The following is a 25,609-nucleotide window of genomic DNA, read 5'->3' on the forward strand; positions in this document are numbered from 1 at the left end:
CTGTGGTGAAATGGCTTAAAGAGATAGTTCACTCAAAAATTTAAATTTGCTATTAATTTACTCACCCTCAGGCCTCCGAGATGAAGGTGACTTTTTCCTTCAGTAGAGCAGTAAAGACGATTTTTAGATGAAACCATGGTCCTTGGTGATTCATAAAATCAAAAAATGCAACTACTTGTCTACTAGATTAAAAAAAAAAAAAAAAAACATAACAGGGAACACAAAATTAATACCGTGGCTCCTGACGATATATTGAGGTCTTATGAAGTGAAGTGATCAGTCTGTTTGAGAAACTGAACATTATTTACAACATTATGACCTGCAATCCATTGCCCAAGGCAAACTGCTTCTTTCGGCTGTTTATTTCAATGAACTGGTTCAATTCAGTAGTTCATTTACGTAATCCTGCAATGACATAACATATTCACAATTACATCATAAAAGCACCCAATAATGATGTGAAATATGTATGTTTTATGTGTCTAAAGCATACAACGTTAACCAGCATACAACGTACCAGTTAGGTGCCAAGACCTATATATGTTCAAAAATGTAAAAAATTGGTCTGCACTCTAAAAATAAATAAATAAATAAAATGTTAAACTGGAGATAAAAATTAACATTTCAGCTATCCGCCTTCATCAGTGTATACATTATTTATTTCTCAATGATTATATTAAAAACAACAAACCAAGGGCGTAAATTTCATCTAACAGTAGGGGGACAATAAACATAAAATCTCAAGAGCAATTTTTGAAGGACACAAATAATACATAAGTGTACAGAGCATGTGTACATAGCATGGAGACCGTGTTTAAATATGAGTTAGGTTAATAGGTTCACCATGCAGTCATATTATAATTATTAAATTATTTTGCATCCTCCACATAGTACTTTAGGTTTATTCTGGGATTGAGGACGTCTCTTATTTAACCCATGACCTTCTGCGCTGCTAACGCAACACTCTACCACTGAGCCACAGGAACACTACAATATTAGCCTAAAATCAGTTCACACACAGGCTTATCGCCATGTTAGTTGTAGTGGGTGACTTACTATCCAACAAGCTGTATTAAACAAGCTACCAAACAATCTAGGTAACCTTATAATTGCTCATGAAAAAATACATCGGATATCATCTTTTTTTTTTCATGACTAATTTAAAAAATACACAACAACATCTATAAAAAAAAAAAAATAATCACATCATCATTAAAGTGAATAAAATAGCCTTGACAGCCTACTTACACATAAGAAGAACTCTGTTCTCTCCCACCGCCCAGTGGACTCCTGTGTGTCAGTGAGGTAAAGGGGGAAAGCAGACAGTGGACCAAACCACTGTGAGGTAAGGGAGGGGGGACTCAAAACTTTCTAAATTCTGAGTAATTTGCATGTAAAACAGACCTCTCCGAAAACTTTCCTCTGGATTCACAAACGCTTCGTAGTCGTCCAGTTTGTTAGTTAAACATATGTATGTTAATGAATTCTAATCATTGGTAAATAGGGCGCTTGTGCACGCTCATTCACAATTAGCATAATCCCGCCTATAAATTACAGCTACGTAAATTGCATATCTAGGAACACAGTGGAATATTCTGGTCTACTTTCTCAGGTTTGGCTCCAGTATATTGCATAAATGCAAAAAAAACTAATAGGCCATATGCCTAACAATAAATATTTAATAACGTGTCCACCAAAGAGTTTTTAGTCAGCTGAAAAATTGTCAGGCAGTTCTGTAGTTTTTAATAATTGCATATGGCAGTTATAGGTCGATTGCAGTTTCATTTTAAACCTTTTGTAAGGAGTTATGTATGCTCTATGGATGACTTTGAAATGGATAAGACGATGAGCCAAGTTTTTAGAAATTAAGATTAGATTAGACCACACCCTCTCCCAGTCGACCAATAAGTCAAAATCTGTTAATTCACGATTCCATATGTTTAATAGAAAGAGGCTTTGCAGTGTGATCATTAAGTTTACTATATATTAAAGAAACAGATGGCCGACCAGAGGATAGTGTGATCCAATCCCACATAGGATAAGAGGAAATGGGGGATGCCCAGGGAACTACATAGGCCTTGAGAACAGAACAGAACTGAAAAAAGACCAAATATGATGATGCTGGTAAACAAAACTTAGTTCTTAGTTCTTGAAATGAGCGGAGTCCTTGGTTATCATATAAGTCACCGCATATGTTTATGCCCAATGTAGACCATGAGGGCTAGACAAATGGCACATTTCCACATAAAAAATGTAAGTTTTGCCATAAGGGTGTGTTGTTACAAAATTTGAAAGGTCCTCCCCTCAGACGTTCCACCCTTTTCCTGATCCTAATAGAATTGGCAATAAATGGGCCAAATTTATATTTATCATTTTTATTTCCTGTGCCAGCAAATAAAATATATTGGAGCCTATGTGGTTTAACCCAGCTTCTATTACTCTCCATGAAGCTTTAGATTGAGGATCAACCCAAATATGAAGAGCCTTAAGTTGAAAGGACAAATAATATAATAAAAATTCCTCCTGAAATTATAGGACGCTGCAACGTGGCAAGTTTTATTCTGGGTCGTTTACCATTCCAGATAAACTGGTAAAGTATGGAATTGATCTCCTTAAAGGGGTCATATGATGATGCTGAAAAGAACATTATTTTTTGTATTTGGTGTAATGAAATGTGTTTATGCGGTTTAGGGTTAAAAAACATTATTTTCCACATACTGTACATTACTGTTTCTCCTCTATGCCTCGCCTTCTGAAACGCATCGATTTTTACAAGGCTCATCACTCTGAAAAGCGAGGTGTGCTGTGATTGGCCAGCTATCCAGTGCATTGTGATTTGCCGAATGCTTCAAGAGCGTGACGGAAATATTACGCCTCTTAACATATTGTGATGCCTTGTCCGGCTGGAGCGACGAGACATAAACATAAAACCCATAATAAATGTGATATAAACATGATTTCTAGTCCTGTCTACTTTTGGAAGGCAAAAACAAAGTAGTTTCGCAAAAAACTGCACAAGGACTCGGAAGAGAGTCTGCAAGTTCATGAAACAGTCGACGCATATTATCAGGCGCATGACGCCCCTTCAATGCGAGAGGAAAGAGTTTTAGCATAAACTTTTAGATCACACAGGATGAGTGATACTGGTCTGTAGTTAGAGCAATCTAATGGATCTTTACCCTTTTTAAGAAGCAATAATATCAAAGATGTTTTTTTTTTTTTTTAATGAAATGTACCATACTCGATTACAAAATGAAATGAATCAAACATGAGAGTCCCTAACACATCCCATATTTCTGAATATAATTCAGGACAAAGGACATCTAGGCCTGCTGACTTACCCTTCTGAGGGCTTTTTAGTGTTTCATGGAGCTCCTCCAAACTTAACAGGGCCTCCAAAGAGTCTTTATCCATCTGTGTGATCTGAGATAGTTCTATAATTTATCCAAATACTCACTACAAACGGACTCCTCAAAATCGGTTTCGGTTTTGTACAAATGTGTGTAAAACCCTCTAAATATGTTGTTAATCAACATAGGATTTGTGGTTACCTGGTCATCCGAAGATTTTATTGCACTGATGTATGCCTTAGACTCACATTCCCTCAGCCTGAGGGCCAATAAGTGGCTAGGTCTCTCCGATTCGAAATAATATTTTTCTCTCGTCCTATGCAAAATAAACTCTGCCTTTGTGAAAGTAAGTCATATTCCTCTTTCAAGGAGGACAATCGTGTAGCTTGTTGATCAGAAAAATTTTGTTTTTGTAAGTTCTGTAATAATTTGATCTTATTTTCTAATTGTGTAAATTGGCGGGTTTTCACTTTGGCAAGAGCAGAAGAAACAGATATACAGAATCCTCCTATTACACATTTCGTTGTTTCCCACAGTATGTGAGGGTTTACATCACAAGATATATTAATTTTGAGAAACTCCTTTATATGAACTTTTAGCAAATTAATGAATATGTGATTGTTTAGTAATGTGTTATGTTTAGTTACTGTAATGTTTAGTAAAGTTATGTGTTAAGACGCCATCTAGGGGCCTTGGTCTTAATGTTGGAAAGGTGAACATTACATGACACTGCAGAATGATCAGACAATAAAATTGGTAATATAGAGATGGAAGAGTTTGATGAAATTAGCAGGGCATGAAAACGGAAAAAAAAATTGTATTGTTCACTCCGAGCAGAATCGATATTTTAACGTTTCTGGTCCTGCGTTCCTCTGATATTATACCATTTCGAAACCGGTTCGAGTGGAAGAAATACCGGTTAATAATGTTATTTAAAAAAAAGAAAAAACATTTTCTTTGCCTATAAATTGCCTAATAATAATATAAACTACAGCGTTTTCTTTACTCAAAAAGAAAAGGAAAAAAGAGAGATCTGGTAACGTTAGCCGATAACCTGCTGCACTTAGTCACAGCCAATACAGCATCATCTTTTCTAGATTTTGGCCAAGTGTAGGATACTAAAAAAAAAAAAAAAATCTATCAACACTTTAAAGTATTTTTAAGATAATTACAAATGTTTGCTGCATTGATTAAAAAAAAAAAAAAAAAAAAAAAAAAAAACACTTGTATAAGATTGCGTTTTGAGAGTGAAAAAAAACAAAACATAAGTCGCGGCTCACGTCGCATTTTATTAGCCCTATCACTTTCCGAAATAATGAAGGCTAAAATGCCTGTAGGCTAAAGCAAAATGTTTACAAACATTATAAAAACAGTTATTAGTTTCTCTCCAAAACAAATCCTCTAAAGTTTAGGCTATAAAAACGTCAATCCAAAAACAAATTAACTTAAGGTAAAGCTGATGCCTACCTCTCTCATTCGCACAAATCCAAATGTTTCCATATTCCCGACGTATCTGGATGCTAAAATATTATTCATTATATAGTGTTTGTACTTTCATCGACATAAAACATCATCCTTCACATCGGCTATACCAGCACAGTCACGCTGAACATTTTGTACAACGGAGCAGTGTAACTTTTTATTTGTTTCTTTAACTTATTTTATTTTGATAATGAACAGGTTTCAATATAGCAAAATTATGTTGTGTGTTCGCGTAAGGCATCGGTGCGATGGTCATACCAACGCTGGTTGGTTATACAGAAGCAAGACATTATTCAAAGCTGTCAAGCTTTTGAAAAATAATTAAAACTGTAAAGCTTTGCAAAAGAAAACTACTCTCTGCTGTTTCATTTTCCTTTTCGAAAACTTAAAAATTTGTAACAATTAACAATAAACTATAACATAGCACATTTTTTCATTTTGTTTCGTTAATGTCAATATGATTTAAGTGAAATATATTTAGTGTAGGCCTATATGCCTATATTCCTTTTTATGTAAGCCTATAGTTTTTCTGTTTTCTCCATTCACAGAAGCGCTGCAGGTGCGTGTGATCTGTTGAATTCATCTTACACTATCCTCAGATAAACTCTAAGGGCAGTGCATTGCCATTGCAACTAACCTATGATGAGTTCACAGCTGAGCGGACATTTCACTCATTGGCTTCAGCATCACATTTGCATAGGCTGTACTACTGGAGTTCGTGATTGGTTGACAGCAAATTTCAAATATTAAATGGAACAATAAAACAACAATAAATTCTGTTCAGAACTATAAAATTTGATTTAATTTCTGTTTCTGGCTCTGTTCCTGTCAAAATTTAGCTTGTTTTCGATTTTGTTCCTTGAACCAGTTCAGAGCCCTGGAAATTAGAGATGGGCTGAGAAATATGTAATCTATCCTAGAGAAAGTCTTATGTCTATTAGAAAAAAAAAGTGAAGTGCTTAGATGTAGTATTCTGGATTCTCCAAAGATTGATTACATTAAATTCTGCGATAAATTTATTCAATAACTTAAGAGGATGGGTTAGCTGTAGTATCAGGGTGAGATTTATCCAGTGCAGGATTTAAGACAACATTAAAATCACCACACATCACTTAAGGACAATTAATCTGCTCAAGTAATACATTTTAAATATTTGTGAAAAATGCACTGCATCATTCGGGCAGTAAATGGAGACCAATGCTAACCTGTCATTATGTATTTTACAGCGTATAAAAACAAATCTACCTTCATCATCATTCCCGGTATGTTCAGTAGTTAAATGTAACCTCCTATTGACTAAGATAAGCACCCCCTTAGTTTTATTACGAACACAAAAGAAGGCTGCCAGTTTGTATTACTCGTTTTGAAAAGGTGCCACATTGCATTTTTTTAAAGGGGTTTCTTGTATCAGGGCACAGGAAATAGATTTACGGTGCAAATATTTTAACATCTGGGTATGCTTAATAGGAGAATTTAGGCCATTAACATTCAATGAAAAGATATTTAGAACCTGCATTGTGTACTCGCAATGTCAAGATTATGTCTACCTGAAGAGAAATAAAAGCAATGGCATTCTGCCAGTGACATGTAAACGTTGGTATGTATCCTAGATACCAATCCACCTTGATGCATAATCCTTTTAAAAGAAAAACAAAATAAATAAAAGCATTGATGTCTGTTGAAGCGCATAGAAAAAAAAACAAGAAAAAGGAACAACAAACAACTATGTACAAAAGCCAAAGCAGAGCGCACATTACCGAGAGTGTAAGTCTGCATAAACAAAAGAAACAAATGTTGATGTGTGACCAGTCCACTTCAATGCAAGACATATCCCCAGAATTCCCACTGAGCCAAAAACTTAGAGATCGACCCTGCTCTCCATTAACCTGAAAAATAATAATAAAAATAAATCATTATTATTTACCAGTCAGCGGACGAGCATACAGGACGGGGCAAGATTCCAAAATTAAATTAACAAGTGTCCATGGCCACCTTGTTATTGTCCTCTTCAGGGCAGTTAGGATCACCACAGACCTCATCTTGTTGAGCTGAAAGGATGGACACGGTAGCAGTTGCCTTCCCGCTGCTTTCACTGTGACAGTGAAGTGGCGAAATCCTCCGCCTTTTGAGGAGAGTTGAACATTATCTGCTCACCTTTGTGTAATAGTTTAATTACCACCGGATATGTGAGGAAGGGCTAGAGACCAAGTGCCGTCATCTTCTTCAAGACTGGATTAAAGTTCTTTCTCTTGGTAGTTGTGGCTGGACTAAAGAAAAAAATATTAGCGTGACATTGTCCTGCGTATATTTCACCGGATATGCCTGCCGAGCACCTTCAGGATCGCCAACCTGTCATGCCATCTTAGTACACAGAAGATGAGAGTATGTGGCCGATCTGAGTTTTTCTTTCCATTATACACGCAATGGGCCCAGTCAATCTCGATGTCACGGCCTTTCATTGAAGGGATCCACTTGGAAAGATTAGCTCTGAGGAAGCCAGCTGCATCGGAGCCCTCCACCCCCTCCATCCTCTCCGGCAACCCCACCAGTCGTGCGTTATTTCTCCTGCTCCTATCTTCAATGCCTGTCATTTTTCGGTGAGTTGTTCCAGCTGATTTCTTAAGTTTGTGACTGTTCTCCTATCCTCAAGTGCAGCTGCTTGAACGGAATCGACCCGGTCTTGTGTCTGCTTTGCTGCATTGGCTAGCTTTTCAACTACTTCTTTTAGCTCTTTTATAAAAATTTTGGTTGTTTGTATATCCAAATGTAGATCGCAGAGTGCTGGGGTCAGTACAGAGTCCATGCTTCTCTTACAGTCGAAGCCACAACCGAATCGAGTGTACCTTGTTGCTATTTGAGCACTAGCTTTATACTGTTAGCTATAGCAGCGTCGAGATCCTCTCTGGAGATGGTGGAATCTTTGAAGTTTTTCTTTATTGGCGATTGTTCAATATCTCTTTTCTGAACGTCCTTGACTGCTGTGGTACTCATAGTGGGCTAGGTAAAGAGTGGTTCAAAATTTACTGACAGGATATATAAAATTTCTGACAAAGTGAGCAGAGCGAAGGACTATGCATGCATTGCTGCCGAAGGGTCACGTGATCCCTCTCTGATACTTTTTTTGTGGAAAGACATGTAAAGTTTTTACATAGTATAGAAGAACATGATTCCAACATGGAAAACAACCTTGTATATGTTTTTTTCCTTACTAAGCAAGCCAAAGTTGACAGTGGCAAGAAACCAAAACTCCATCTGTGACAGAAATGGAGAAACAAACCTTATTTAGCCATTTATTGCTGTAAAGGTCATCTCTAGGTGCTGATCCACCATCTGGTCTGGATCTGGACTTGATCTGGGTGGCTACAGTGAACCTCTGGTCTGGAAACCAACTGGATCTCGGTAGCTATGGTGACCTCAGAATAAGAATGAAACAGACTAATATTAGTTTAGATGCCATTCTTCTTACGATGTAATGAGCACATCGGGTGTTATGGAAAGTGTTCCCGGTTCCAATTAATGTAATTAATGCAGCCTAACAATCCTTTAATGGATTTAAATTATAGAAGAGATGGGTCTTTAATCTAGATTCAAACTGACAGACTGTGTCTGCCTCCCGAACAATGCTAGATAGATTATTCCAGAGTTTGGGCACTAAATAGGAAAAGTGCCCGCAGTTAATTTTGATATTCTAGGTATTATCAAATGACCAGAGTTTTGAGATTGCAAAGGACATAAAGGACTATAATGCGATATGAGCTTGCTCAGGTACTGAGTAGCTAAATTATTCAGGGCTTTTTAAGTAATTAGCAAGATTATAAAATGTATACAACGTTCAATAGGGTGCTAGTGCAGAGCTTACAGAACTAGGCTAATATGGTTGTACCTTCTGGTTTTAGTAAGAACTCTAGCTGGTGCGTGCAGAGCAACCACACAAAAAAGCATTACAATAATCTAACCTCGAGGTCATGAACGCATGAATTAACGTTTCTGCATTTGACATTGAGAGCATAGGTCATAATTAAGATATTTTTTTAAGATGGAAAAAAGGTTTTTACAAATGCTAGAAACATGGTTTTTAAAGGAAAGATTAGCACAAATCAAATAGCACACCTAGGTTCCTAATTTTTGGTCCAATAATTAAATCCTCTGTTGTTTCAGAATTTAGTAGTAGGAAATTACTAGTCATCCAGTTTTTTTTTATATAAACTATGCATTCTGTTAGTTTTGCGAATTGGTGTGTTTCTTCGGGCTGCGAAGAAATATAGAGCTGAGTATCATCAGAATAAAAGTAAAGATAGCATATACTTAACAGTATTTAATCCATAAGACACAGGGAACATCGACACAGGAGACAGAAGGAATATATCCATGTAACTAGTAGACCAGACAAAAGGGGAACTGAACAGGCAGGAAATACAAGGGTAATTAATAGAACACAGCTGAATGGAATCATAATTAAACTAAACTAGGACAGAAAAAATGACCAAATAAGAAAGCACAGGAAGGCACTTGAGGACCAAAACACACAAAACACGAACCAGAGTCTGACATATATCTCCCAAGGGTAACATGTAAAGCATAAAAAGCAACAGTCCTGGTACTGAGCCTTGTGGTATTCCGTATTGAACTTGTGATCGATATGATACCTCGTTATTCACTGCTACGAATTGATGACGGTCAGATTTAAGATAAGATTTGAGCCATGAAAATGCAATTCCAATAATGCCAACATAATTTTGTAGTCCACTTGAAAGAATGCTGTGGTCAATGGTGTAAAATGCAACGCTAAGATCCAGTAACACTAATAGAGAAATACAGCCATGATCGGATGATAAGAGCAGGTCATTTGTAACTCGATTTGTAAATTTGTAAAGCGAGGGTTGTCTTCAGTGAGCCAAAAACAGCTCACGTTACTCCTCTCCTCATCAGGTTACACTGGCAACCAGTAGCCACTCGCATCAAATTCAAGGTACTGATGCTTGCCTACAAGACGACCACTGGCACGGCACCAACATACCTAAGCTCATTAGTTCAATCCAGAAGTTTGCGCTCTGCAAGTGAACAACGCCTTGTGGTGCCATCCCAAAGAGGTTCAAAATCATTCTCATGGACCTTTTCCTGGACTGCGCCCAGCTGGTGGAATGACCTCCCGATCTCAATTCGAACAGCTGAGTCTTTACTCATTTTCAAAAAACATCTGAAGACTCATCTTTTTCGCCTGCACTTAACCAACTAATACTAGTACTTACCTTTTCTTTTCTTGTCTATCATATTCTTTAAAAAAAAACACCCTGGCTACGTGTTCTGTACTAGACTAACTGAGATTTGTCCTAGCACTTGTAAACCGTTGTTGTTCTCTTGTTGATTTGATTGCTTCTATTGTTCTCATTTGTAAGTTGCTTTGGATAAAAGCGTCTGCTAAATGATTAAATGTAAAATGTAAATGTAACTCTAATGAGAGCAGTCTCAATACTATGATACAGTCTTTATTCTGACTGGAAATCCTCACAGATACCATTTCTCTCTAAGAAGGAACATAGCTGAGAGGATACTGCCTTTTCTAGTATTTTTGGCAGAAAAGGGAGATTTGAGATTGCCTCATTTCAAGTTGGAGTGATGTTTTGTGTCGGGCATGTTTTGTTTGCATGTTATGATTTTTGACTGAGTAATTTGTAAATCTGTCCTGCTCAGGCCGTGAACATATGGTTCAGTTTGATATTGTCTGATATACATATGGTTCAGTATGATATTGTCTGATATACAGATGGTTCAATCTGATATACTGGATGAACCAGTTCACCACAAAGAAGTGGTCCAAAAGAATGATTTGTTCGCAAACCAGACATCACTTTGGACCGTTTGCCTGCAGCTGTGGATTACAGGTAGTAATAATGTTTAATTTCTTACATTTACATTACATTTAGTCATTTAGCAGACGCTTTTATCCAAAGCGACTTACAAATGAGGACAATGGAAGCAATCAAAAACAACAAAAGAGCAATGATATATAAGTGCTATAACAAGTCTCAGCTTAAACGCAGTACACGTAGCAAGGGCTTTTAAATAATATAATAAAAAGAAAACGGATAGAATAGAAAAAGAATAGCTAGTGTTAGAGGTCTTTTTTATAATTGTATAATAAATGAAAAGAAAATAGATAGAATACAAAAAGATTAGAAAGGTTGTTAGATTTTTTTTTTTTAAGAATAGAATTAGAATAGTGAGTGCTAAAGTTAGAGGGTAAAATAAAGATAGAAGACATGTGTTTTAAGCCGATTCTTGAAGATGGCTAAGGACTCAGCTGCTCGGATTGAGTTGGGCAGGTCATTCCATCAGATGGGAACATTTAATTTAAAAGTCCGTAAAAGTGACTTTGTGCTTCTTTGGGATGGCACAATCAAGTGACGTTCACTTGCAGAATGCAAGTTTCTAGAGGGCACATAAGTCTGAAGTAATTAATTTAGGTAAAGGGGTGCAGAGCCAGTGGTGGTTTTGTAGGCAAACATCAATGCCTTGAATTTTATGCGAGCAGCTATTGGTAGCCAGTGCAAATTGATAAACAGAGGTGTGACATGTATTCTTTTCGGCTCATTAAAAATTAATTGTAATGGATTAATTGTAAAGGTTTGATAGAACTGGCTGGAAGACCTGCCAAGAGAGCATTGCAATAGTCTAGCCTGGACAGAACAAGAGCTTGAACAAGGAGCTGTGCAGCATGTTCGGAAAGAAAGGGCCTGATCTTCTTAATGTTGAATAAAGCAAATCTGCAGGACCAGACAGTTTTAGCAATGTGGTCTGAGAAAGTAAGCTGATCATCAATCATAACTCCAAGGTTTCTGGCTGTTTTTGAAGGAGTTATGGTTGATGTGCCTAACTTGATGGTGAAATTGTGATGAAACGATGGGTTTGCTGGCACCACAAGCAGTTCTGTCTTGGCAAGGTTGAGTTGAAGGTGATGGTCCTTCATCCAGCAAGAAATGTCTGTTAGACAAGCTGAGATGCGAGCAGCTACCGTTGGATCATCATGATGGAATGAGAGGTAGAGTTGAGTGTCATTAGCATAGCAATGGTATGAAAAGTCATGTTTTTGAATGACAGAACCTAATGATGCCATGGAGACAGAGAAGAGAAGTGGTCCAAGAACTGAGCCCTGGGGCACCCCAGTAGTTAGACGTTGCGACTTGGACACCTCACCTCTCCAAGATACTTTGAAGGACCTATCTGATAGGTAAGACTCAAACCACTGGAGTGCGGTTCCTGAGATGCCATTTGCCAGTAGAGTTGGCAAAGTCGTCAGCTATTAGAGATGAAGCAGGAGGGGGAGAAGGAGGACAAAGGAGCGAGGAAAATGAGTTAGACGAATTGTTAATTTTGTTATGGTAGTATGTCCTTTTAGCAGTGGAGACATTAGCAGAGAAGGAAGAGATGAGTGACTGATACACATTAAGGTCAGTAGTATTTTTTTATAATTATAATTTCTTGCACAGACCGATGGCTTCACTTCATAAGACCTCAATATATCATCAGGAGCTGGGGGTATTAATTTTGTGTTCCTTTTTTTTTAATCTGAAAAAACAGTAGCTGCTAACTTGCATTTTATGAATCACCAAGGACCATGGTTTTAGCTAAAAATCTTAATGTTTTAGAGAAGTAAAAAGTCACCTTCATCTTGAATGGCCTGAGGGTGAGTAAATTAACAGCAAATTTAAATTTTTTAGTAAACTATCCCTTTAACTGCAAAATCACTGGAGTGACGATGTGGATCTGAATTTAGTATGATATACCTTACAAATGGGTAATGTCATATATTTTATAATTTTTTGTGGTCCCCAGGACCCATCACATAAAGATACCACAAATGTCTCTGCCAAAGATAAAAGAGGAAGGAAGAGAAAGGTAATCACTCTGTGCACCTTGCTGGTGGTTCTTGTGATTAGGTTACATGACCAAAATCATAACTACCAGAAATTAAATATTTGATTTGGTTTTCACAGATTGAAGCTGAACGAGACTCTGATACAGAAAACTCAAGCCCCACTTCAACTGCTCCTGGGTTAGATTTATTATCAGCAGGTGCAGATTGCCAACTCTTTCAAACTCTGTAGATGTTTTCTTATGTTTAGTAGGGCAACACATCTATAAATATGTATGTGGTGTGTCTTTTTTCTTATTTAGGTGGAGCAGTTCCATTACTAAAGCGCAGAGGAAGAAAACCTAAAATGGAGAAATCACTACTGCTGCAACAACAGGCTTCAGAGGAGCCATTGAGGTTAGGCGGTGATAATTTACAAATTTGTATAAATAAATTACAGATTTATTATATTATAGATGCACCAGTGTAACTATAGGCCAGAAGAATAACAAGGTAAGATTAGAAGGGATTGTTTATTAATAATTAGTGAACCATCATTAGATGCATTCATTGTTGTAGCAGGGTTTCCGCGGGTTCTTAAAAAGTCTTAAATTTAGTTGTATAAAATTTAAGGCCTTAAAAAGTCTTAATTATGATTTCAAGAGGTCTTAAATTTTGGGACAGAAAGACCAGAATTGGGATATCCTGAACGATTAAACTTTAATAGGCTAACGTTATTACTTTATTAAATAAACAGGAGCGCTGCACATTCAGAGTTTGGTGCTGCGCTGCTGTGTGTTCTGCCGTTACCGGGAAAACCGTTATATTTCTACCAAACGCTCCACCTGCTGGCAGAATGAATAAGCATTTTCAATAAAACTGTTGTTTTTTCAGAGTTCAGACCAATGCAAAATTCCACCCATGTTTTTACCCTGCAAACACGCAGAGTTTCAAATGTAAATGGGTGGATCGATAAGAAGACAATGCATTATAAAAATCTAAACATGGGGTGTGCGATATGTATAATTAAGTTGGCTTGAAAAAGCCAACTTACTGAAATCCTATTTAAACTTTTTAAGTGGTTTTGGCTACTGTCACGCTGGTCTTAGCTGGTTTTAGCTGTTTTTTTTTTTAAATGAATCAACTGGTTTTAGTTGGAATAACGTAGAAAAATTTTAACAACATGCTAGTAACTTACTTTTCAGACTAGAAACATGGTTTTAAAGTGGTTTTGGCCACTGACATGCTGGTTTTAGCTGTTTTTTTAGCTGTTTTTTACTGAATCAACTGGTTTTAGCTGGTTATACCTGGATTAGCATAGAAACATCCTAGCGACATGCTAGTCACTTGCTAATCATGCTAATGACATGCTAGTCACTTGCTAATCATGCTAATAACATGCTAGTCACATGCTAATCATACTAACAAAATGCTAGTCACTTGCTAGTCATGCTAGCAAAATGCTAGTCACTTGCTAATCATGCTAACAACATGTTAGAGACATGCTAGTCACTTGCTAATCATGGTAATTACATGCTAGTAACTTTGCTAATCATGCTAATAACATGCTAGTCACTTTCTAGTCATGCTAGCAACATCCCAGTCACTTGCTAAACATGTTAACAACATGCTAGTCACTTGCTAATCATGCTAACAACATCCTACAGACATGCTAGTCACTTGCTAATCATGCTAATTACATGCTAGTCACTTCCTAATCATGCTGGAAACTTGCTAATGACATGCTAGTCACTTGCTAGTCATGCTGGGAACAAGTTAGTGTCATTTCATTTCATTATCATTTCATATAGTTTATATCACACAAAGAGTGCAGTTTTTTCCTCCAAAAGTAAGCATGATTACAAATGTGGTATTGATTTTATACAACAGTTCAATAAACAAATAGTTAATATTAAGAGACTTACAATTTAGACACCATATTTCCTGTTTTTTTTTTTCTATTTCTCCAACAAAAATCATTTCAAACATAGCCACAGCGTTGTTTTGCATCTTTGCATCTGCGTCTGTTTTGTTCCTGAATGAATAACCCGTTTAAATGATTTGGTTCAATCGCAATGAGTCACTTATTAACAGTGACTTGCTGCCGCCTACTGGCAATTTTAATTTCATATTTATGGTACCTTTTCATTTTTTAAACATTAGTTTTAAATATTTTATGTTTAAAATATCAAAACATTATTCATGCATTTTTAATTGCAGGTTAAAGTATTTAATGTCCCTCAGAGCAGCATTAAACAGTGTGTAAATGCATCTAAATGACACTTCTAATGCAGATTCAGTGTTTCCTCTGCATTGCAAAGATGAATTTAGTGGATACTGCTATTGCTTGGTAACAACCCAATTGCAAGAATTTGACTCAAAAGATGGTGCACACTTTTAGAAAAAAATGGCTTAAAGGTAAAAATGCCCATACAACTTAATGGAAATTAATAATTTTTATTACTGCTGTAAACTGACCACACAGAATATGAAGAATATCAAAGAATTCAGAAGTCAGCTGTCCATGGTATTCCTTAAGATATCAGCACAATAACACAATCAGCAAAATATTGTCTAATTATCGTTATCGGTAAAATCCCAGAATAGAGATTTTTTTTTTGTAAATATCGCACACCCATAATTTATTTAATTGATATAATTTATTGATACTAATTGTTGAAATTAATATAATAATTATTACTTTTGACTCATCCATTTTCTTAACAATTGTTTAAAGGCTGTAATGTAAAGTTTATCATTTTATAAAACTTTTTTTTAAACTTGTATCTGAACTGTAAATTATGTTTTTTTTTTTTTTTTTTTTTTTTTTTTTTTTTTTTAAGTAATTTTAGTTTAATATGGTACTATAGACATTGCCCTACCCCGCTCATATGGTATTTATTGTATTTATACAGGTCTTAAAAAAGGTCTTAAAAAGTCTTAAATTGTAGTGATTTTAGATTTAAGTAGCACCGCCAGTGTAATGGCTTTGGGCTTAAATATTAATATTATGATTAATATTTAGTTTTGGTCATACTAATTTACAGGGCACCAGCCTGGAATGTCACTGTGACAGTAAAGAACAATCATGGAAGTTTGTTGAATAAATAAGAATTACATAAATTGGAGGAAGTTGTAGTCTGACCAATCTAAAGTATTTGAGAGATAGATTCAAGATTCAAGATTTTTATTCGTCACATACACAATTATATAGTGCATATATAACCAGCAGTGAAATGTGAGTCAGGTTGCTCCATGGACAGTGCAATTATTAAAGAATACAACACAGATGAAAATATACATAAATATAGCTATGAAAGAATGAAATAAAAGTTAGCAATAAAAAATATAAGAATAAAATATAAAAAAAGGATGTTTGTATACTGTAGAATTAAATATAAAAATGGAAAATAATGTGCATGAAAGTATACTGTAGTCTTAAATATTAAGATACCCAGGGATGTACAAGAGGCAATGTGCATATGTGCATTATACTGTAGTCTTAAATATTAAGATACACAGGAATTTATAATAGGCAAATGTGCAAACAGGTTGACACTGTCAGTATGTCAATGTCAATGTGAGGTAGAGAATGATGAATATCTTACTGATAAAGTGAATATTAAGTGGAGACATGAAGATGTTAAGAGGCATCCACCCCAGTAATGAAAAGATGGTTACTGGGGTGGATGGAGTCCTTGATGATTTTAACGGCTCTGCTTTTAGTTTGAGGTAGATGTCGTGCAGAGAGGGGAGAGCAGACCGTGTGATTCACTCAACTAAGCGCACAACTCTCTGCAGGGCTTTGCACTCTTGACTGGAGCTGTTCCCATACCACACTGAGATACACTGAGTCAATACACTTTCTATGGCCCTTGAAATAGAAAGTTTTCAGGATTGCTGGTGAGACCCTGAATTTTCCTCAGCTGTCACAGATGGTACAGTCTTTGCCTGGCTTTATTAACCTGAGTTTGAATGTGGGTAGTCCAAGTCAGGTCCTCGGAGATGTTTACACCAAGGTACTTGAAGCTGCTCACCCTCTCCACAGGGGTCCCGCTGATCATAAGAAGAGTATAGGGCTGCTGCTGTCTCTTCCTAAAGTCAACAATCAGCTCTTTAGTTTTGCTCACATTCAGAGAGAGAAAATTTTCCTGGCACCATTATGTAAGTTTCTCTACCTTATCCAAGTATGCAGCTTCATTATTGTTGGAAATGAGGCCCAGAACCACAGTATCATCAGCAAATTTGATTATGGCTGTGGAGGTGTTGGAAGACACGCAGTCATGTGTGTAGAGAGAGTAGAGCAGGGGACTCAGGACACAGCCCTGTGGGGCTCCTACGTTCAGGGTGATGGAGTTGGAGGTGTACTCGCCTACTTTCACCACTTGAGGTCTGCTGGTGAGGAAATCAAGAATCCAGTTGCAGAGTGAAGAATTCAGTCCGAGGTCCATGAGTTTAGAAGCTAGCTTTATGGGGACTATAGTATTAAAAGGTGAGCTATAGTTGATAAATAGCAGCCTTACATAGTTCCTGTTATTGCTGTCAATGTGCGTGAGAGAAGAGTGCAGGATTTGAGAGATGGCATCATCAGTGGATCTGTTGGGGCGATAGGCAAACTGAAGAGGGTCTAAAGTATCTGGAATGGAGGAGCAGATGTAGTTTTTAACCAGTCCCTCGAAGACCTTCATTACTATTGATGTGAGGGCAACTGGATGATAGTCATTCAGACAAGAGGGTTTATTGTTCTTAGACACAGGGATGATGACAGATTTTTTGAAGGAGGTGGGAACCACCGAGGTAGCAAGAGACTCATTAAAAATAGATGTAACAAACCAGCCAGAAATCCCATCAGGTCCGGCTGCTTTCCTGACGTTCACTTGCTTAAGAGCCCTCCGAACCTCGTACTCCGACACGGCGATCACATGATTATCACTGCTCTGACTGCTGTTTCCTGACGCACTGATTGGCAGACTCGCGCTGCTTAGATTGCTTTCAAAGTGGGCGTAGAAAGAGTTTAGCTCGTCAGTCAGCGACGGATCTGCTCTCACCTCTGCAGAGGATTTATTTCCAATTTATTTTCCGTTACTGCTGCACGGATTGTTCTGTCCACCCACGGTTTCTGATCTGAGAAGGTCCTTATAGTTATTGTTTCAGTTGCTTGCTCGGCTAGCGTGTTAACACAGCTTAATGCTACATCTGTGAACTCGCTGACATCAGTTGAACTTGCCCGAAACATGTCCCAGTCTACGTCATCAAGAGCCGCCTGTAGCATGGCTTCTGAGTGGGCGGACCATCGCGTCACCACCCTCTGCACTGGGGGATCTTGAACGAGCCTTTGTTTATATTCCGGTGTGAGGAAAAGGGCGGCATGGTCCGATTTGCCGAAAGCCGGTAGAGAGCGAACTTTGTAGGCATTCTTAAACTGAGTGTAGCAATGATCCAGTGTATTCGGTCCTCTGGTTGGACAGGATAAATGTTGATAAAAATTAGGCATAACTTGCCTGAGGTTGGCTTTGTTAATGTCCCCAGCGATGATAACAGCAGCATCAGGATGTTTGTTGATGTTGCTGCTGAGCGCATCGTGAAGCTCAGACAAAGCCAAACCGGTGTCTGCTTGTGGTGGGATGTAAACAGCAGTAACAATGATCGAAGAAAACTCCCAGGGCAGATAGAATGGGCGGCAAATAATGGATAAATGTTCCAGATGAGGCGAGCAGGAGCGCGACAGATTGGAGATATTCCTGGGGTCACACCATTTCTTGTTGATCATGAAACACACTCCTCCACCTTTGGATTTACCGGCCTCAGCTGTTCTGTCCATCTGTAAAACAGAGACGTTTTCAGACAGCATTACAGCAGCGTCCGGGACCGAGGGCGTGAGCCATGTTTCAGACAAACAAAGGATGTTACAGTCCCTAATGTCCTGTAGGAAACTTGTCCTGGCTCTAAGATCATCCATCTTATTCTCCAGAGACTGGGCATTGGTGAGCAGAATGCTCGGCAGAGGAGGACTGTGAGATCTTTTCCTCGGTCTGTTGTGAATCCCACCGCGTTTCCCGTGGTGTTTCTTGAGCCGTCCCCTCGGGTGGTTATTCAGGTGGCTGTTGTTTATCTTGGCGTTCCGGAGAATCTCAGATGGCCACGATGGATTGGAGGATAAAGTGTCCTGAATCATGTCAGTGAAGCGGTGTCCAATGTCCAAAAGTGTTTCTTTGTCATAAATGATCAGTGCAGATGTTATGTGTGTAAAAAGAGAAAGCAAAAGTAGGTAAAAAAGTAAATAAAAACACAATCTTAGCGGAGCGACCTGGACGGCGACCGGACTCAGCAGCGCCATCTTGGAATGATACCCTTAATTTATAAAATCTGATACTGTATTATCAACACAAGGAAGACACAAGTGTAATAATAGGGGTTTTATTAACAAAAGAATAGATAAGAGTAACTAACAACTACTAAATGGGCACAATGAATGGATAAGATGCAAAAGATTGATAGATGCAGGTGACTGAGTTGGATGTTTCTGTTATCTTATGGAAAAATAAACTGTAGTTTCCTGGAATTAATAAAGTAAACCTTATTCTAGATTCAACAAATAAATTTAGAGAGTATTTGTTATTAACTGACATCAGCTATATAAAATTTAATGCAGATTAGATAATCATAAACTGACAATATATACTAATGCCAATGGTCTCTAGAAAGAGGTTTGGAAAGAGTGATATTTACATTCCGCGTCTGGGCAGAGACGTTTTCCACTTGTTGACCTGGGCCACGCTACAGTGGGAAAAAGGAGTTAGACCCGTTTCACAGTCTTGAACACAAAGCACCAGTGAACGAGAAGTTCCTTTTTCTGGAAACACACAAACAGAGGAGCCTTGAAGGTGAAGGTTCTGATGTCTGTACAGAAGATCCGTACACTTGGAACATGCAGGAAAAAGATTGCTGACAAGACAATTCTAAAGTGGTTGGAGAAGAGCCTAGCAGTTTGGAACTTGCAAACGGAGGATCACTGAAGAGAAGATTCTGAAGTTGTTGCAGAAGATGGGGGGCACTAAGCTTGTGGTCGTTGTTGTTGTTTCCAAACTCCCCAAATCCACTTCTTGCAGAACTTCCTTGTTTCTTCTTAGAACAACTTAGCTTAGCAACTTGCAGTAGTAGCAGCACAGCTCAGCACACATAACTTAGCTTAGCACTTAACAACAACGACTTGTAACACTTCTTTGTCTTGAAGAGAACCTTTTAATCTTTCCTGGGAATGAGGGATTTGCAAGTAGGTGCCTTTCAGATCCAGTGTTTTGATTGGCCGATGCTGCTGGAAGTGGCCATGGTATGGCCCCTCTCTGGCATGAGGTTTAATTGCACATCTTAAAATGAACCATACCCCCAGGGGTGCCCGAGAAGAGGGAGAATGAGCACCCCAACAGGACAGACATACAGGCAATGACCAATGCTATTGGAGAAACGACAATAAGTGTAGTTTGCGTACGTGGCAAAGTCAAGTCAAGTCACCTTTATTTATATAGCGCTTTAAACAAAAAAGATTGCGTCAAAGCAACTGAACGACATTAATTAGGAAAACAGTGTCAATAATGCAAAATGACAGTTAAAGGCAGTTCATCATTGAATTCAGTGATGTCATCATGCAGCTCAGTTCAGTTTAAATAGTATCTGTGCAATAATTTGCAATCAAGTCAACGATATTGCTGTAAATGAAATCTCCCCAACTAAGCAAGCCAGAGGCGACAGCGACAAGGAACCAAAACTCCATCGATGACAGAATGGAGAAAAAATCTTTGGAGAAACCAGGCTCAGTCGGGGGCCAGTTCTCCTCTGACCAGACGAAACCAGCAGTTCAATTCCAGGCTGCAGCAAAGTCAGATTGTGCAGAGGAATCATCTGTTTCCTGTGGTCTTGTCCCGGTGGTCGTCTGAGACAAGGTCTTTACAGGGGATCTGTCTCTGGGGCTCTAGTTGTCCTGGTGTCCGCTGTCTTTCAGGGCTGTAGAGGTCCTTTCTAGGTGCTAATCCACCATCTGGGCTGGATACATACGGTCCGGGTGACTGCAGTGACCATCTGACTTGGATACAGACTGGATCTGGTGGCCACGGTGACCTCGGAATAAGAGAGAAACAGACTAATATGAGTGTAGGGGGGGATCAAGATGGCGGCATGAGAGGTGGACGCTTTTGCTAATGCTCCTGCCTCACTCAATATAAAACTCATCATTTGCTCACTTGAGTACGCAATTTAATGCATTTTAGCAATGCAACCTGAGGTACTATGTCATTAGAAACTTTTTGGCCTGATTCTTTTGTGAAAATGCCGAAACCATCGAAGAAACTCAAGAAAATGGATCTACCTGAGAACACAGCTAGCGAGGACTGCCATACGGGCGACGATGTTGGCCAGCTTGATCCAGCATTATCCAGGGCGCTACAGCAGATGACTGAGAAAATCACAAAGGTGATTGACGATAAGCTGAGATCGCTTGCACAGACTGTTCAAGCCCATTCGCAACAACTTGAGCAAACGACGGTCAGACTTAATGAAGCCGAGAACAGAATTGCTGAGGCCGAGTCTTCAGTTGATACAGCGAACGCGCGGATTCAGTCTCTCACGCGCCAAGTTTCGTCACTCACCGAACACCTGGATGATATAGAAAATCGAGGTCGGAGGAAAAATTTACGCATCATTGGCCTTCCTGAAAATGCTGAAGGAACTAATCCGACCGCATATCTTCAGACTTGGATCCCAGAGTTCCTCGGCATTGAGACAAAGTCGGGGATGCTTAAACTGGAGAGAGCTCATCGCATCTTTATGCCGAAAGCCGACGCCAGGGGTAGGCCTCGTCCGCTTATTGTTTGCTTCCACAACTTTCAGGATAAGCAGCGGGTTGTGGTTGCCAGCAGACGGGCGGCACAAAAGGGAGATCTGATGTACAACAGCTGTAAAATTTCGTTCTATCAGGATTTTTCCGCTGATGTTCAACGCAAGCGAAAGGAGTTCTATGTGGTGAGACAAAAGCTACAGCAGATGGGAGCTCAGTATGTCATGCTTTACCCAGCCAAACTCCGAATTACCATCGGTAAAGCTACTAAAGTTTGTGAGTCCCCTGATGAAGCTCTGGCCTTTATTGACTCGACAAAGTAAACATTTTCTCTTGAATGGAGGTGGACTGTACCTAATGCCTTTAGGTAGGCTTATATAATTTTATGTATCGTTATGTTTCCCGCTTGCCTTATGGTATGCTGGAAAAGTCATCTTAGTTTTGCTTGATTTCGTACTCTCTAATTTGTCAATGGGTGAGACAGGTTGCGTTAAAGTGCATGGTTTCTTGAGTTGTTCAGTGTATTTATCAAGTAGCCATAGTCTCTTTGAGGTTGCTTAGCAAGAGCCTTTTGCGCTGAACAGCGCTTTATTGGTGCGCATCGTTCCCCTTGTTATGGGGGAAATACCCCTTGTATATGTATTGTTCACTGTTTTCTTCGTTTTTTTTGTTTTTTTTGTTTTTTTTGTTCCTTGTTTTTTTATAATACTTGTTATAATGTTCACTGTTGAAGCTCGGGCAGGCTCTTTTTCATTTGAGTACTTAATTTGTTACTTTATATAAAGGGAGGAGCAGTTCCATATCTTTGTATTTGCTCTATACATTAAAATTTGCGCTATACATTAATGCTGGGTAGTAAATTAAGAATATGCACTTGGAATGTTAGGGGTTTGCATGGAACACTAAAATTAAGGAGGGTTATGTCTATTCTTATTAAGGAAAGGGTAGATATAGCTTTACTACAGGAAACACATCTGGATGATGAGGCACATTTAAAATTAAAACACAACTGGATTGGCCAAATCTTTTTTTCATCATTCACAACTAGTAGTAGAGGGGTTGCTATACTTATTAATAAGAACATCCCTTTTAATGTCGTAAAGAGCGACAAAGACAGATTTGGTAGATATGTTTATCTTAATGGGGTTCTTTATGGGGAAGAGGCATCGCTGCTAAATGTGTATTTTCCTCCAAACTTTTCCCCTGAATTTCTCATCTCAACCCTTGCTAAATTCTCTGTATATCCCTCTGAAACACTTATAATCGGAGGGGATTTTAACTGCCTAATGAACCCTTTGATGGACAAATGGCCTGTTAGAAAATCCCTTTCATACTAAGCAGTCAAAGGCACTAGTAGCTATCTGCAAGGAACTAGATTATTTGGATGTTTGGCGAACTTTAAACCCCACACAAAGGGGACTTTACCTTCTATTCTGCCCCGCACAAATGTCATAGAAGAATTGACTATTTTCTAATTAATAAGCTGTTTTTGCAATCGGTTGCTTGCTGTGAGTTGGGTAACATTTTGGTATCAGATCATGCCGCTGTATATTTAGATTTTATTAGTTCAGGGAGTCCCACAACGGACAAAAAAGGTGGCGTTTTAACACTAGTTTACTTAAGGATTCGGCTTTTCTCTCTTTTTTTTTTTTTCTTCAATTAACTCTACTGATTCAACAAACCCATCTTTAGTATGGGAAACTTGCAAAGCATATATTAGAGGGCTGATTATTTCTTACTCATCTAGTAAGCGACATAGACAATTGGCAAAGCAGAAACTTCTTGAACCTGAACTTGATAATGCTAAAAAAGGAATTTAATGCAACTTCAGATTCTAAAATACTTGAAAGAATATCTAAAATTAGGACTTCTTTGGATTTGTTGTTGACACAAAAAGCCAATACAATTTTTTTTATTTTCGAAGCAGAAATTGTATGAGCATGGTAACAAACCCAGTAAATATCTTGCTCAGTTGACCAAGGTTAGGGCAAAACAACAATTAATTACCTCAGTGTTGGACACATCTGGCATACGACATTTTGATAATCCTTCAATTAATGATGTGTTCAGAGAATTCTATTCGGATTTATATAAATCTGAAAAATGTGTTGATGGTGCAGAGCGAATGTATTCCTTTTTTAACAATTTACCCTTGAAAACTCCCCCACAAGCTTATAGGGACCTTCTTGATGCCCCAGTCAGTAGAGAAGAGGCTATGCGGGCACTTCAGAGTCTCCAGGCAGGTAAAGCACCGGGCCCGGATGGCATAAGTTCTGAATTATATAAGGAATTCCATTATGTCCTGCTGGATCCCCTTCTTGAGATGTTAAACCACTCTTTTGAAAAAGGATTGCTTCCCGATTCGCTAAGAGAGGCTGATATCTCATTGATTTTAAAAAAAGGGGAAAGATCCAGAGGACTGTGGATCTTATAGGCCGATAGCACTGCTCAATTCTGATTTTGAAACTGTTATCCAAAATACTTGCACTTAGATTAGAGCAAGTATTGCCAATATTAGTCTCTGAGGACCAGACTGGTTTCATTAAAGGAAGGAGTTCTAGCCACAATGTCAGAAGGCTTCTAAATATAATTAATATCTCACAGAATCAAAAACTTGACACTTTAGTTATTTCATTAGATGCCGAAAAGGCATTTGATCGTGTTGAGTGGCCCTATTTAGTTTATATCTTGCGGAAATTTGGGTTTGGAGATAAGTTTTTGAGGTGGGTGCAGCTGCTCTATAATAAACCTTCATCTGCCGTCATCACTAATAGCATTAGATCTAAAACATTTCTTCTGGGTAGAGGCACTAGGCAGGGCTGCCCACTTTCGCCATTATTGTTTGCCCTTGCCATTGAACCCTTGGCAGAAGCAATAAGATATGATTCGGTGATTAGAGGGGTTACAATAAATGACAGACAACACAAGATTTCACTTTATGCAGACGACATTCTGCTCTTTTTGTCGGATGCAAGCACATCAGTTCCACGATTATTAGATGTTATACACTTCTTTGGAGAATTTCTGGTTATAAGATTAATTTGACAAAATCTGTTGCTTTACCACTGGGTAGTCTTACCTCGGAAACACAAATGCTCTCCTCTTTCCCTGTTAAATATTCCATGTCAAGTTTTACCTATCTAGGGCTTCATATAACCCCGACATTCCAACTTTTATTTAAAAGTAACTTTGCTCCTCTTTTGGAAAAAATTCATAATGATTTGCAGAGGTGGAATGTTCTTCCCGTATCTTTTTTGGGAAGAATTGCTATAATCAAAATGAACATTTTACCTCGTTTAATGTACCCCCTTAATGATGCTGCCTATTCTACTTTCTAGCAAAGTTATTAAGGAGCTTAATGGATAGCTTTCTTGTTTTATATGGAGTAAAAGGAAACCAAAGTTGAAAATGAGCAAACTACAGCTCCCTAGTCATAAGGGTGGTCTAGATGTTCCCAATATCAGATTGTATCAGCTGGCGTGTCAGCTTCGTTTGTGTGGCGGATTGGTTGAAGAATGATCCAGGTTCTATTTGGCTTGATCTTGAAGCCTCACAATCTCTGTGCCCTCTTCAGAATCTTTTGTTTGTTGTCAACCCTAAAAAGTTAAAATTTCTATATGATAGCCCAATCATACGGAACACTCTTAAAGCTTGGGCACAGTCACGCAAGTTAGAGGGTAGGTTTAATTTGACATCAGCTCTTACACCAATTAAAAATAATCCAGACTTTCCTCCTGGTACTGATGACTCTGGGTTTAACCTCTGGAATTCTTTAGGTATTGTGAGGCTGAAGGATATATTTGAGGATTCGTCACTTCTGTCTTTTGAACAGTTGTCTGCTAAATTTAATCTGCCAAAACATAATTTCTTTAGGTATTTGCAGCTAAGGGACTTCATTGGAAAAAAGACCACTTTGTATACAGACAATTCTAAGACCGAAATTGAGAAAATACTAATAGAAGACACGAGACAAAAAAAAGATATCTCATATTTATGTAACACTGAGTTTGACTCTCCCAGGGGACACAGATAATCTTAGACAGATGTGGGAAAATGATTTTATAGTAAATATCTCCAGAGAGGATTGGGATTTAG

At 38.2% G+C, this 25,609-nt stretch overlaps 1 protein-coding gene across 5 annotated transcripts in view; it reads left to right on the top strand.

Annotated features, from left to right (window-relative positions):
* The window catches only part of psip1a (PC4 and SFRS1 interacting protein 1a), a 198,435-nt gene that overhangs the window by 46,480 nt on the left and 126,346 nt on the right, over window positions 1–25,609 (top strand). For 3 of the 5 annotated variants that reach the window (XM_042755423.1, XM_042755354.1, XM_042755299.1), the window contains 3 exons: window positions 12,666–12,728; window positions 12,827–12,905; window positions 13,008–13,101. In XM_042755423.1, coding sequence (XP_042611357.1) covers window positions 12,666–12,728; window positions 12,827–12,905; window positions 13,008–13,101 — 236 coding nt within the window. The remainder of the gene's footprint in view (window positions 1–12,665; window positions 12,729–12,826; window positions 12,906–13,007; window positions 13,102–25,609) is intronic. The other 2 variants (XM_042755461.1, XM_042755382.1) reach the window with 1 other exon arrangement.

The sequence above is a fragment of the Cyprinus carpio genome, chromosome A1, assembly GCF_018340385.1.
Source record: "Cyprinus carpio isolate SPL01 chromosome A1, ASM1834038v1, whole genome shotgun sequence".
Classification (NCBI taxonomy): domain Eukaryota; kingdom Metazoa; phylum Chordata; class Actinopteri; order Cypriniformes; family Cyprinidae; genus Cyprinus; species Cyprinus carpio.